Here is a 15,696-nt window from a genome sequence, read left to right on the forward strand (position 1 = left end):
AGTGACAGTCAGACCCGTACATGAGAAAAATGACTAGCAGCTCTGCAGTTGTCAGGTGGGCAGTCCTAGAGGTCCTGAACTAGGGAACCAACAGCCAGTAGTCTCTGCCTGGAGACCAGAGTTCATGAGGGGATAAAATGCGTAATCAATCTAGAAAGATAATGGTGTGAGATTATATGAAGGGGTGTAACCGACAAACAGAAATGATTGTCCCCAGAGATCAGACTCTCTTCTGCACTATTGTGATAATCCTTGGCCTCAGGTCTCCTCTACTCCACTGCCTGCATTGAAGTGATTTTCCTAAAATGTGTGCCTGGCTGTCGCTCCCCTGTTCCATAAACCCCAGTGGCTCCCGTTTGCTTCTCAGATCCAAGACTTTAATCTCTTCTAGCTTGGGAAGCCCTTCATACATTATTCCTCCCCCTCTTCACTTTTTGGCTTGGGCTCTTGTCCTTTCTGCTCCCTTTTGTCTCTTAGAATCCTGGATTTCCTTCCAAATTAGCCCAAGGGCTGCTACCTCCAAGGAGCCTTTCCTGGTCCTCTTAGCATCCCTTCTCCTTAACATGTATTTACCTTTTACATTTTTATTTACTCCTTAGTGCCCATGTTATTTCCCTGAGAGGTCATAAGCCACTTGTGGGTAGGGGCCAGAGGCCTGGCCTGGCGTGCAGAATAGGCACTTGCTGATCAGGGGAATGACCTGCCCTCAAAAAATCTACACAAATTGGGGGGGGGGGGGAGAACAGTGCAAACACTGTGTAGTAGTGTGAGACAGCAGCATACAAACTTATCCCAAGGGGTATGTCATAAACTGCCAGAGGAGCGGCACCTGAATGAGTTAACTGATATTTTTAAATTCCTACTATGTGCAGAGACTGTGACAGGCAAGAGATCACTGGGCAGGAGGTGTCTGTTTCATGGTGGGGTTGACAGTGGTTTCTATTTAGTGGATCTTGAACCCTGGAGGATTCAGCATGATGGTCCCTGGCTTGTAACTAAACCTTAATGGCACCTTAAGTAGCAAATGATCACAAAGAATATGTGTGTATCTGTATTTGTAACACACACACACACACACACACACACACACACACACACACACATCTTCCTTTTCCTTTGTGCATGTTTGAAGCATTATAAGTTTGTTTCTGCAGCAATTCAAAGCTGGGATGAGTTATGTGGGTCCCATATTCTCATTGTGGTTTTTGCAAACACTTAATGAATAAATCTAAAAGAACAATGTGAGTGGTATATTAAGTTAACCTGGGGGTTCCTAGCACTTTGCTCTTTTTGTAGTTGCCGAAAGGAGCAGAAGTCCCTGGGCACCACTCGTGGGCCAGATTTGGAGGGCAGAGCCTGGGTGCCCCCAGCACCAGCGCCCCAGAGGATCGCTCTGCTCGCTGCCTGGCCCCGGAGCTCTCTCACTCTCAGCTTCATTCTTCCTAAGTGTAAAGTAAGAGAGTTGGACCAGACCACCTAAAGCCTGTTCCAGGTTGAAATCCTATGACTTTATGAGCTGAGGTTTGGAAAACAGAATTTGAAATTATGGGGATGGAGCATTTTTAAAAATTACTTTTTTTTCTCTCCTTACCTTACTATTTGGGGAGGAGGAAACCTTTGTAACAGATTGGCATAGTTATCTGCCCCATTTTCCTCTGTTCCACTTTTTAAAAAAGCACATACATATAAACTTAGAACATAGATAAACTGGGAAGTGATCATCTATTAACAAGATAATTCCTTATGAAAGGATTCATGAGGTTTCTTTGAATAGCAAGGTCCCTCCTCACATTTACATTAGGTTTTATACTAATGGGGTTTTAACTCTTGTTGCAGTTTGTTCATCCCTCCATTGCACAGCCCCCCACAGCAGAGCAGAGGGAGGTCTCCCCATCTCGCCAGTCTGTGGGTAGCCAGAGGATGCTGCCTGTTTGCCTACCACCTTCACCAGCTCATGTCTTTCCTTTGGGGGAATTGGGATGAGAGAAGATGCTTCTGTCAGCATGTTTTGTAGGCTTTTCTGGTGCTAATGGAGAGCAGGAGGAGGAGATAGTGATTCATTTAAATTACTGAGAAATGGACTGGGTAAAAACAAACTCCTGAGCAAGTCTTTGACCTTTGTAGATTCCACATAATAATGAAAAAAGTTTGGCCTTCTTAAGGATGTTAGAAGGATCTCTGTGGGGGGTTCATTCCAGGTGTGCCAGGTTTGGTTTTTAGTGGGACCCATGACTCCAAAAATGTTCCCATTTAGTCTTTTAGACAATAGATGTGGGATAGCTGCCACAATGTAGTATTGTCTTCCTATAAATTATGAGGGTTATTTTTAAAAAGAAAAAACCACCCCACAAAAGTACTGGTTCACAGTAAATAAACAGTAAGAGTCATGGTTAGAAATATTTTAACACAATGCACGTTGGAATCATGTTATATATAGACATACATATACATATACACAGATGTAGTTTACAAACACTATCCTTTTATGTGTGTCACTATGTATTAAGAACTTACTATGTATTGTATAAGTGGGTGTGTTTAATTTGTTTTCTTTTGAAGTAGTGTCATGTCCATCTCTTTTAATGATTTTTAATTTATGCTTGTTGCATTTCTATAACATAATATAATTTTTTTAAAAAAGATTGCACGTGGAACTGCAAATTTATTAATGTACAACTTGCTATTTGTTTTAAATTTATCATGTAAATGGTTTCCCTTTTTTTTTCTTTTTGTGTGCCATTAAACACAAATATGTATGGAATGTATGGAGATGTAGAATTATTCCATACATGCTTTTATTTATCAGTTCTTTCTTTGGATGCACATAGCTTCTTCCTTCATATGTCCTTCATAGTTAATTTGGATATTTGTAATAGTCAAAGCAACTTATTCATAATATTGCTGTTATTGTATACAGTATTCTCTTGGTTCTCTCATTTCTGTCCTCATTATTTCCATGGTTTTTAATCTCATCAAATTTATCAGTTCTTTTGTTAATTAATAATATTTTATCTTTTTCCAATTCCATATAAAAATAGTTTTCAATATTCATTTCTTATAGCACGGCAGTTTCCAGCACAATCATATACCTCAGCTTGTCCAACCAGTCATCTCTTAACTTAAAAAGTCAAACATTTTATTCATTCAACAGACTGTTGGCTAGAGAAATCCCCAAATCTTCAACCAGGGCTTGATATTTTTTGTTGGGGTAAAATCTAGACTTGTGATTCCATTAGTATGGGAAACTTCCTTGTGAGGAAATCCCCTCTACCAAAGCAAATTAGCAGCTTCTCTGCAATTTTTAGTCTTAGTAAGCTGCCAAAGCATTGAATTAATGACTGCCCAAGGACACACAACTAGTATTTATTTATTAGAGACAGGACTTGAACTCAGATCTGCCAAGCTTCAAAGCCAGTTCTCTCTCTTTCTTATGCATTGAGGCCTCTTTTACTGAGTTCCTGTTTTCATTCTGGCACAGGGCTAGGGAAGCACAGGCTCTGGAGGGCCTTGCGGGCTGGAGAGGATTTGGGTCTGACTAGTGAAAAGCTGTGACCAGTCTCATTCCCTTCTGAGGCTCGTTATCAGATATCTGTAACAGGGCTTCTTACCTTTTTTCCACTCACATCCCCTTTGTGTCTGACCTGTGACCCCAGGCATATAGGTATAAAAATAAGTATACAGTTCAAGTGTTTACTGATAATAAATCATCGCTTCACAGCCATGTAGGGTCACCACTCACAGTTTAAAAAGCTTTGGTCTACAGTATTTGTCTCCCAAAGTAGAAGAGAGGTTTCAGTGAGTCCTAATAGAGGGAGGACCTGCAGCTGCAATCAGGTCTTTTCAAATATGTAACTCTAGTGGGAAAAAACTCTAAGAAGAACATCTGGAGATCCAGGTTTCAGGGCTGGCTCTGCTGAGGGGGCATGGCTCTGGAGGGGCTCCAGGATGGCCTTTCAGTATTAATGTTCAGTGTTGTGGCCCTTGTCTTTTTTCATAGGTGATTGACGATTACAATGTGATTGGCCGGTCTTTGTTTAAGAAGGAGACCAACATCCAGATCTTTGTGGGGCTAAAAGTCCACCTCTCATCAGGGGAAAGCGGAGTCATCGAAAGTGGCTTTGGCCAAAGTGGAAAGTTCAAGATCCGGATTCCCGGTGAGTGTTGTTCTTCTCAAGAGGGTATTTGCACAAGGATCGGGGCATCCTGCTGGAGACCTCTTTATCCGTGATTACCCATCTAAGTGATTAGATGCTTTAGGAGGTATTTGTATTCCCTGGTCTGAGAGATGGTAATTTCAGAAATGCAGACTTAAGATCGAAATAAAGGGATCAAATACTTGGAGCTTGGAAGATGGGCTCAAGTCCCACCTCACACAAATCCCACATATTAGTTGCATGATTTAGCCTTAGCTTTCTTCTCTGTAAAGTGGGGCTAATCACCTTTCTATAAATAGAATTATGAATATAAAAGTAGATGATGCATCTGAGCTATTTTTCAGCCCTTAAAGCACTATGTAAATGAAAGCTATTATTATTACTTGGATCTGTGAAACTAGACTATGAACATTTAAAGAATTGCAGAAGCAGTTGATGAAAGCCACTTACAATTATAGAACTATGAGTGTGGACAGATTGACAGGCTAAATGGGTCATGGTGCCCCCAAACAGGAATATCTGAAGTAAAGGAGTGGAGAGAGAGAGAGAGAGATGTTCAGTAATTAAACAGCCATTGGCAAGAAGAAGCAAATTAACCCGAGTCACAGCAGATCCCATAACAGGAAAGTGGTATTAGCTGGTGTGATCACATGTTAAATGGGAAAATCCAGGTTTCCTGCCAGAGGACAGCCCTTGTGGATGACCTTAGCCAAGGGAAGTTCTTGCCATCATCTAGGAAGTATGCTCCTCACCCTCCCCACTTATATAAACAGATGGGCATTCCCATATGAAAAATGGAGACTCCTGGGCAGCTTTCTGGGCTCTGTTCAGGAATTCTCCCTTTGCAACCAGTGTTTATTAGGATACTTTATAGGCCCAAATCAAGCTCTAACTTATTTTCCTTCTTCTCTGACCTGTGGCAAACTTGGCACTTCACCATAAAACAGACTGCAGCAGTAGACAAAGTAGAACTATCTCCAACCATTGCACTTAGAAAGTCATAGGGTGATTTAGTAATGAACACTGGTTAAACCACTTTGTCTGTTTAAGGATGGCTGGGCTACAGAGGGAGGGGAGGGAAATGGTAATGACGCCATTTGAGTCAACTGCAGTTCACATTCCATTGTTAGGTCAGTGTTGCTTTTTTAATGTGTCTGCATCCTGTTTGTGGTTTTTTTTTTTTTTAATTAAATATAACTGGTTAGATTCCTCTGACCCACCCACCATCTTCTATCCCTCCGTCTTCTCTGCCCCCCACATCTTTGGCCTGCCTTTTCCTGTAGATTCCTTCTATAAAGAATTACTCTTAATGTTTTTGAAGTGCCTTAGTTGTTAAAGAATCTTCAATAAACTAAAGACATCTGATACTAGTGGAGGAAAAAAAATGACCGTCTACGAGTTAAAAGCTGCTTCAGCCTAAGAGCCCCAGATTTAGTTTTGTGTTCTTCAAAAGTCAAGTGGAAAGTGAAATGAGATCATTTGAGTGGGTAGATCCCTTGGTAGATCTGTCACTCGTGATAGCTCAGGTTTGCTAGACTGCCTCAAAAAGACTGCTGGATTGGGAGAAACAGTAGAATCTGGCTAAAGCCAGAAGTTGATCTCTTAAGGAACGTTTGAACACCATTCTGGGAAAGAGCAATAGAGTTGCTCTTAATGACACAAAGTGGGGAGTTTTTTCTGCAAACTGATTTCAGAATCTTTGGGGCTCTGAAATTTGAGTGGGAGAGGATTCACTTTTCTGTTATTATTGCAGATCTCTACCTCTCAAGGTGCTATTACTCTTGAAAGGCAGCATGATAAGGAAAATAATCCTTAACAAACTCAAGATCTTTGTGGTGTAAATAGTGGAAAGAGCATTTGAGCAAGGAGCCAGGAAATCCAGCACATCCCTGCTCTGTCACTTTCTGGCTGGGTGACCTCTCTGAAAACTCAGTGTCTTCATCTGTTAATTGGAAATATAACATTTTAATCATAGCCCTCAAGCAATACTTGTTAGAAAAACACTTTGTCCTTAAACTATTATCCCTATCTTTCCTCCTAAAGCTCTTAGTTTCATTTATAAAATGGGAATAATCCTGACACTCCACATACATTGAGTTTGTGGTCAAAATCAAATGAGCTAATAGTACTTGTGAAAGTGCGTTATGTTTTCATACAGCAGTCTACATTTATAAAGTATTTTATGCATTTGCTTCCATATTGGTCCATACAACAGCCTTCTGAGGCAAATAAAATTAATTTCTCATGGTATCTGAAAATTATATATCATGCATTACAGAAGTAGAGGGAGATAGTATTTTTAAATAATTTTTCCCTTTTTGGTCTTCCTCAGCTTATCATCTTTTTGCTTTGCATCTGATTAATGGGTCCAGTTGTTGAAATCAGTCCTGAAACTGAGTCAACTCTAGAGTGTAGTATAATGACTTTAAATTTCATACTGCAGTTTGAGAGCAAGATTAGACAAAGAACCACATATTTCTGTTTGTTTTTACTTAGGGTATCTTGTTCATTTTTAATGTTTTCCTTAATAAAAAAAAAAAGTTAACATTTTCTTCCTCGTTTCTAAGACGTTTCACATAAGCCTAATATGATTTTATTTTGTACTTGGGTACTACCATGTCATCTTCATTTGGAATGAGTTACAATGACAGGCTTTGACTCTTCATTTGGAACAGATCCGCAAAGCCAATACTAGGAGAGCATTATTTAGTTCTTTTGTTTGTTTGTTTGTTTTGCTATTTAGAATTGTAATTTGTAGATTCTTAGGGTGGTGCTGATAACTTCCTACAGTTATCTAAACTGGGTTGGTAGGATGTGTCCTGGCTACTCTGACTACTATAACTTTTAGAGTCATCTCTTGGAAGCCGGCTGTCCTTAAGCATAGGACCATTAGCTAAGTCCTTTGAGTTTTTAGGAGCAGGTGACCCTTAAAAAAACTAAGGATCCCAAAAAATTAATCAGAAAGTCACAGAAACTAAGTACCAAGATTGCACTGAATTGATAATAAGGATAAAATGATTTCTGATTATGTATATATGTTGCCTACTTCTAACAACTCTCTGACTTACAGGAGGATGGGTTCTAATATGAAACATTTCTGAACTAGGTTTTCTTGTGTAGAGGCAAGGTGCAACAATCAAATTTGCCGTCTTCAGTCCAAACTCTGAGTAGTTGGTTATATGATCTTGTGCAAGTCTCTTATGAGCCTCATTTACTTTATCTATAGAGTAAGAGAGTTGTGTTATATTATCTTAAAGTATTCTTCCATATAGAACTATCTTTTTACCTATCTACCTTATGCAGATGAAAATTTGCAAAGGTTTCTACAACTAGACCTCAGTAACCATGATAAACTAAAGATCGATCTAGAGTGGGAGAAATCAAATTATTAATACCGCTGGAATCATTAAATGGATAGGGTCTCTGAGGCTCTTCTCTTGGACTCTAGGAATAAATGAACTTGTTCCTTTTCCATCTCTCTGTGAGTATGCTCAACATCTGTGAGCAAACGAGCAAACTCATTCTCTTCACTCCATTTTCAACCCAACTTTTTGTTCTGTGAAATGGGGCCAGTGGTGAAGAGGAAAAGGCTAATAAAACAAGGGAAAAAAAAGAAAAAAGGATCATCGAAACATTGAAAAGAAAACAATTATGTAGGATAGCTTTGAAATGTTGAATAATAAAAAAAGAGAGAAAGAAAAATATGTTGAAAATTTATTTTAAAATGCAAGCTGTAAGTAATAGAAATTTGTACTTTCATATCATTTTTAAAAAATTTTACATTGTATATAGAAATTTTACTTTTAAGAATGGCTTGTTCATCAAATTCAGAATTTTTAAAATTATTTTTAATCACCCCAAATTCATGAGAAATGGCCATGAGATGATGCTTCTGCTTCAGAGCTGCATGTACATATATAAGAAATTTGACACTTCATTATAGAATTGGTGCTATAGAACAATCCAACAGCAAAACTGAAGAATGTGATTGTGTAATAGCCTTCAACTAGAAAACAGTTATGTCATTACCAGTCATTACCAGATTTCCTCCAGTAATATGTAACTAAAAATTGAATTAATTTGCTTCCCAGGCAGTATATGCTACTTACTCTCATAAATCAGGGCTCCTTAACCCTTTTCCATTCCTTTTCACCCAAGAAATTTTGATGTAGTTCCAGGTATATTGGTATATAAAAGATATACAAATCAAACTTTTACTGCTAATAAATCATAATTGACGTCATAAAGCCATAATTTAAGAAGTTTTATCATAGACAAATTCCAATGACAAATCACATGACTTCTCAAAGCAGACTATGGTGCATCTAATCCATATCAAGTGCCAACTTTCTTTATAAGCAAAAGAATTGGAGCCTTACTTTAATTCTACAGAATTTTGTATAGCTTATTAAATTATGACTACATTTCACATGTGAAGCCCAGACAGGATGGCCACTAATACTGTTCTGGAAAACAGCTCATCCACTGGCATCGGCATCAGAATAGAAATGGTATCTTTCTGCTGATCGGGCCTTGTGAAGAAGGTGTATTTTGTACATTCTGAATCCCTGCTTCACGAGAGGCCTCCTTGATTCGGAAGGGAATGAAATGGCTGAGTAAATGCAGTCACCCCCGGCCAGGTGGGGGCCGGGCGACTGCTGGCGAGCAAATGTTCCCAAAGAGCCACTCTTAAGAGAAGCTGAGGACCAAGTCATTAATTTGTTTGTAACCAGCATTTATTGAGCATTTCTGGAAAGACCAGGGGGTGATCTCGGTGTCTTTATGGTCTCTTTCAGCCTGAAAACATCGACTCTGTAGCTGCTGCCCACACATTATCAGCTTTCACCTCGTGGTCTTATGTTCTGGCTATAACAACATCACTTGCAACATTATGTTTGGCTACCAAGGGATTTTGTGTTATAGAGATCTTCTGTCCAGTCCAGCCTTTAGGTTTTGAGTGTCCATGCCGTCATAAAACGTGTTCTAGAAGGCAGGCACCAGGAGGCAGGCGGATATTCTGTGGTGTCCAGCACCCCCAGGAAGGCGACATTAAACAAGATTTCTACGTCCATTATCCCTTTCTTTCCCCCGTTATGTTTTAAGCTGTAGATGCATGTTATTTCTCTTTGTCATGTCCATTCCTCTGTCCCTCCCTCCAACTGCCAAACACTACAACCAACCCCAGCCCAGAGGGACACTTCACATATAAATCTGTTTCCTCTCGAAGATATTGGCTAATGCAGCATGCCCAGCTGAGCCGCCAGAGAGACATCTTTTCCCTTTATTATCCCCTCCCAGCAGATTAAATGCAACAGCATAAAGTCTCACTAATGGTAGTGGGTCCTGAAACCGCCATCGCATTTGCACCATGATTAAACCGGACAGTCACCTTCAAGCACAGGTTGACCTTTGTTGCCCAGATATTAGGATTTATTGACCCTGGAAAGTAGTCCATCATGACTTCAGTTGTGGTCAGAAGCAAGAATTGCACATTGCTCTCTTGATTGAAAGCAGAAGCCAGATAATGATTTTATTCCTTAGTTGATCCACATTTCCTGGGGTAGCATCTAGCAGAGCAGGCCCCAGGGTCTCATGAAGTCATTGCTAGTAGGGGATCAGGGTTTTAACGTTGGAAAAAGATGCTCCTGTTCTGCTTTTTTTGACTGGTTTTACAGAACAGTTTAACAAGGTGACAAGTTTGTTGTTATTTAAGTCAATATCATTTGAGTTTCTAAAAACATTTGAAGTTTTTTAAAGGCTGTGGACTTGGACATATGACAGCAGAGTGAGTTAAAGCTAGAATGAGCAGCACACAGATCTTTGAATTTCTCTTGAGTGTTTCCCTCAATCCCTTGATCTAGATAGAACTCAGATAGAAGCTTAGTGTCAAGAAAATCAGAGCTCCATGAGATGTGAATTCCATGAGGGCCAGAAAAGTTTAGGCCTTGTATCCCAATGAACTGAGAAGGAATGAGTTTTTTAAAAAAGAACTCCTTGGGATACCTTGCAGCATAACTTTAAGTTGTTTGGGAAAACAGAACTGAGGATGTCGCTTTGTGAAGACAGGTGTTAGCCAATAAGGCCACAGGGCAGCATCCCAGAAAGCAACAGTGACCACAGGGGCCAGCCACAGGCCTTGGGCCAGCCATCAGTTTTCTTTCTTTTGGTCAGATGGTTACTACTTACTAATGATATAATTTTTAAATCTGTCATTATCTGTTCCCTCTAGTTAAATCAATACTCATTTTGTGAGAGTGAATATATAAATACAACCATACCTTTATGTTAAGGCTCATGCATTATAGCACCACCATCCATACATTTGCAAGTAACACCTGCCTAAGCACAAAGATAGATCTTATTGGGTTTCTAAGAAAAGAATTAAAAAATTTTTTTTCTGAAGCTCAATGAATGAAATTGTAATAACTTCATTGTATTAGCTCACTGTTAGCCCAATAAGTGGATTTCCCCCCAATTTGTTTTTTTAATGAAATTATAGAATGAGAGTTCCTGTGGTGTAGCTCAGTGGTAACAAACTCAAATAGGGTTCACTAAACTTGTACATAAGGATCCCTGCAGGCCCCACAGGGACTTAGAAAACCACATACACCATTAAAATTATCTATGTTCTATTGTATTTTTATTTGTTTTGTTAAATATTTCCTAATTACATTTCATTCTGGTTAGACCACCCTCAAGAGTGTTACAACCACAGTGTTTGTATCTCTGGGGTAGTGGATAGAGTGCAGGACTTGTAATCCGGAAGCCATAGGTTCAGATCTCTTTAGAGTCTTACTAGCTATGTGACCCTGAAAATCACTGCTATTTCTAACCCTCCGTTTTCCCTTCTCCGTTGTAATTTTAATAATAGCACCCATCTCATAGAGTTGTGCTGATCTACAGACATGGTGTGTGTAAAATGCTTGACAGGCCTTACAGCAAAATAAAGTTGTTATTATTATTCTCATGCATTAGAATGCCTTTTAAATCAGTTCTTACCATTCATATTTTCACAGTCAGGAACAGGTTTTCTGTTGGTCAAGCTCTGTCTGAAAAATGACCTGCTTGTGCTCCGAGGTACTGACCTCACAGGGCCTGAGCTGCCAGTGCCCCAGGGCCCCAGGAGTTCTCTCAGGGATCTCCCAAGGCCAGACACAGAGGCCTGCAGGCTTTCCCACTCCTCGGCATATTCTCCCACCATAGTCAGAGACAGGTGTTCTGATCAGTCCGGTATCCTGGGTAACTGGGAGTTCTCTCTCATATTCCTGAAACTACCCTTTGAAAGAAAGAATATAATTAATTAGTCGTCAAGCTTGGAGAATATAATTCAGTCTGTCTTTGTTAATTGTGAAGTTGCTACAGGATCTTGCAATTCCTAAGCTTTATAAACAACCCATTTTTGCAGTGTAAAGCCAACTTTTGGGTGTGTGGCTTGTCTGTGATAGTGTACAACTGTGTACGTAGCACGGCGTGTTCTGAAGCTCAGCGAGCAGGCCGGAGTCTGTTGCCATGGCCTTCAGGCAGTTTTTCATCCTCTCCTATTTGAGGACCCCGTAGCAGGGCATTATTAGCACAGCTTCCTCCTCCTCCGGATGGAAAAAGGGTTGGGTTTGGATGGGCAGCTTGTGTGTCCTGGGCGTGCCATGCGGGGAGTCAGCCATCCTTACAAGGAGACGTCCTTCTTGGGGGGCATAGACACACAGAGCCATAAGATGGAAAGGCACTAGGAAACTGGATGCCCCATCTAGCCTGGCTCACGTACCTGTGAAAACCTGAATCCTGACCCGGCTCCAGCACCAAGGTCCAGAGAGTGACCGTGATTTGGATAAAACTCCATCTCGAGTTGAGGAATAGAGCTGGCCCTGTATCCCCGGACCTGTGGCTCCTGAGCAGCCTCCGAGGCTGGTCATCCATTCCAAGCCCTGCCTGGGTTCTTGACAAGTGCCAGCCATCCTCCCTTCAAAGGCGTCTGTTCTGGCTCTGGCCTTGCGGAGGCCTTGGCAAGTCTGGCCCTGGAGCTCAGGGCCACGTGCTGAATCGTCTCTGCAGGGACGGGAACCAAAGAAAGTCCAGAGCCTCCAGCCTCCCGCGGCTCCCGAGCCCGTGGAGTGCTGCCCCTCAGTCAGGGCCTTCGCTTCTCCTTTGGAGAACCGTAGTGTTGTTCTCTCACATCCTCAGGTAGTTGTAAACACTAAGAGAGAAAGAGGAACGTAACTGGCTGTCTAACACGCCGCAAAGCTGAACATTTTCTGATGGCACAGAGATGGACGCCCCCCAGAACGGTGGGGAAGGGGCAAAGGTTGCATTGCTTGGGATTCTGGGAATGATTCTTACCAAATTCTGTAAAGTTCACCCTTTCTCCTCTGTGACCTACAACCCTGCGGTGATTCTGTAACCCATAAAACAGTGAGGACGAGCCTGCGAAAGGAAACTCCTCGGCTGTGATCCTTTTGACACACATAAATCTGACTCGGCCTGGGAGGCGTGCATGGAATGATGGACTCCGGGAGACGTGCTAGCTGCTCCAAGGACTGGAAAGTCTGGCTGTCGTGGGCAAGAAGGATTAGTTCTCCTCAGCCCCAGACTGGTGGATAGAAATGGCAGAGGCGCAAACGTGGGGGTCAGGCGAGCAAAGATCAAAGGCATCAGAGGACAGGAGGCGCCTCGGCTGCAGGAGGGCCCTCCTCGGACAGCCGAGTCTGCTCGCCTGCTTGCCAGTCAGGGAGTCGAGGTGATTCTCTCTCAGGTACACTTGGTCTCCTGTGTCTCTTCCTACTCCTGAGGGTCTGTGGCCTTCTGATCACATTGAAGAAATATGTCAATAAAAACGCTAATGGCTTTGCAAGATAAATTGGGAAATATTAAATAAAAGTTTAGAATTAACCCTTTTTCAGGCTGCCCTCAGCATGTAAGGGAACCTGTGGTTTTTTGCTTTTACCATTTATTTAATCTTTTAAAGTTTAAAGACCTGTCCCAAGTACTCTGCATCCTTAAACATGAAAATTGTCAAAGATGGGAGAGGTCCCAGCAGGCTCACATAGACAGTGTCTTCTTTTTCTTCCCACTTTCTCCTGTTATTTCCATTTTGAAGTCAGGTGTAGAAGAATTGTGTCTAATATTTAAGGCTCCAGGTAGAGGTTTCATATAACATAAATCAAAACATTAGCTTAAAAAATATTTTTAAGTAACTATAACTCTTTCTCTGGTTTATCCACTGTGGGGAAATCGGTTGATACTATGTTGGACACATTTCCAGTAGGCAGTGAGAATTATTACTTATTTAAAATTATTTCTTGAAACAACATCCCATGGACAGAAGCAGCTACACCCAAAGAAAGAACACTGGGAAATGAATATAAACTGCTTGCATTTCTGTTTTTCTTCCCGGGTTATTTATACCTTCTGAATCCAATTCTCCCTGTGCAACAAGAAAACTGTTTGGTTCTACACACGTATATTGTATCTGGGATATATTGTAACTTATTCAACATGTAAAGGACTGCTTGCCATCTGGGGGAGGGGGTGGAGGGAGGGAGGGGAAAAATCGGAACAGAAATGAATGCAAGGGATAATGCTGTAAAAAATTACCCTGGCATGGGTTCTATCAATAAAAAGTTATTTAAAAAAAAAAAAGAAAGAAACAACATCCCAAATGTAAATATTTGATTTAGCCAGTGATGTTACTTTTTTGTCCTTTGAAGATTTAAGTTATAATAATAGTATTTGTTCCCTTAGTTTGTACAAACACTTCATTCCCATATTGCCACACTGATTTTGTGTCTCTGCTTATCGATTTTACATGGCAGCTGTGTCTGAGATGGTCCAAGCAAGGGGGCAGTGTCACCAGCTGAATCATTCCATTATTCCTAATAGAGAGGGAGCAAGGAGCTAGTTATTTAATATTCGCATTTTATACATGAAAAAACTGAGATTTAGGTTGGAGAAGATGGCATGCTAAGTAAACTTCAAACCTCAACTAGCTGAACATCTTGCAAATTAATCCTCTTAGAGAACTGTATTACATGCCAAGTCTTCTCAGGTCTTGACTATTTTGTCTTCCCTAACTAGTAGTCTACAGGCACACATTTTCCACCATAAAAATACCAACAAAGTAGAAGACAGTTTCCCTTTAACATTTGCATCAGTACCCATCATCGGGGCAGCCTGTTGTTCCCAAGATCCAGAAGGCTGCCCAGTTCAGTTTCTCCACAACTCCTGCCATGCTCCTGGCTCCATTAGGTACATTGCTGAAATGAGCTCTGCAAATAAGACCCCTTTGTCTCGGCTCTTTATTACATTCAGAACTTAATACAATTATACTTGGTTACATGACTGCACGTTAAAGGCCTGTTTCAACAGGAATAAGCTTGCAGTCCAGTCTGTCTCTTGAAACAGATGGTAGTTAAGAGTCCACTTTCCTCTTGAAAGGCCGTCCTACGTGTTTACTTGACTTGGAGATTTTTCTACTCAAACATTTGTTTTTTGGCAGTCTTTTTAAATGGTGAGGATATGTAAAAAGTGTGCATCCCCTAAGACTTCCCCAGAAGCATAGATCTTGGCATTTAAAATGCCCTAAGGCCATGGCGCTGCTGTAGAGACATGATGGTGCCACCCTGGTCTGGATCTTTGCGTACCGTATTTTACATAAAGTAAACTGAAGTATTTCCGGTCTCTGAATCCACTATGTCAGAGTTGATTAATGGGCCTATTCCAAAGCCCATAGTTGGCTGCAGGAAGCACAGTCCATATAACTCAGGAGTAAAGGTTATTTTTTAAAAGGAAAGAAACAAATAAAATTAAAGAAAAAAAATCCCCTTTATACTGATTAAAATTCCTTTCTTAATGTAAAAGCTGAGCTCATAACCTGGCTAACAAGGAACACTCTTCTCAAAAGGGTCCTTGCTGCTTATTTTCCTTTTAACCTGTTTGAGCTCTGTCTGTACCTATCCTCTTCTCCATTAGTTCCTTCTCCAGGTGAGATGCACAGATGGCCTCAGGACAAGGTCTGAATGAGAATGAAGGCACCAGTACCGATAAAGCACTGATTCCCAGACTGTACCCTTTCTTCTTTTGCCTCCTCAGATAAGTCTTCTCTCTTGAAACTCTGTTCATTTGAAGCCCAAGAGGAAAAATGACACAATCCATTCCAATCCAGCAAGTTTTTACTAAGCTCGTACTATATGCAAGGCACTGAATAGACAAAGAAAATATGAGGATGGGAAATATTTGAGCCAGAAAGACAATACTTAAATGAAAAATTCCTAGAAATACCACCAAAAAAAAAAAAAAAAACTCACTTCCTTTTGGAGTGAAAGAGATCTGGGCATAGAAAGTTGCTTAACCCAGCATTACTTTCTGTTCTTATAATCACTTTTGTTGACAATGGTATTACTTTATTAATTATCGTTTCTGAGATTTGAAAAGAATCCAGTTTTCCTATTTTTACTACCTATTTTTAAGTTTTCCTCCTACCTCCTCAACTACCCCATTTTTACACTGCCACTTTGGAGCAGTTGCAGGGCTCTTATGCACCTCCAAGAAT

At 40.7% G+C, this 15,696-nt stretch overlaps 1 protein-coding gene across 1 annotated transcript in view; it reads left to right on the forward strand.

Moving 5' to 3' along the window:
• Positions 1 to 15,696, forward strand: part of EEFSEC (eukaryotic elongation factor, selenocysteine-tRNA specific) — a 322,469-nt gene that overhangs the window by 249,870 nt on the left and 56,903 nt on the right. The window contains 1 exon segment of the mRNA XM_051983319.1: positions 3,998 to 4,154. Coding sequence (XP_051839279.1) covers positions 3,998 to 4,154 — 157 coding nt within the window.

This window comes from Antechinus flavipes, chromosome 1 (genome assembly GCF_016432865.1).
Source record: "Antechinus flavipes isolate AdamAnt ecotype Samford, QLD, Australia chromosome 1, AdamAnt_v2, whole genome shotgun sequence".
Lineage (NCBI taxonomy): Eukaryota > Metazoa > Chordata > Mammalia > Dasyuromorphia > Dasyuridae > Antechinus > Antechinus flavipes.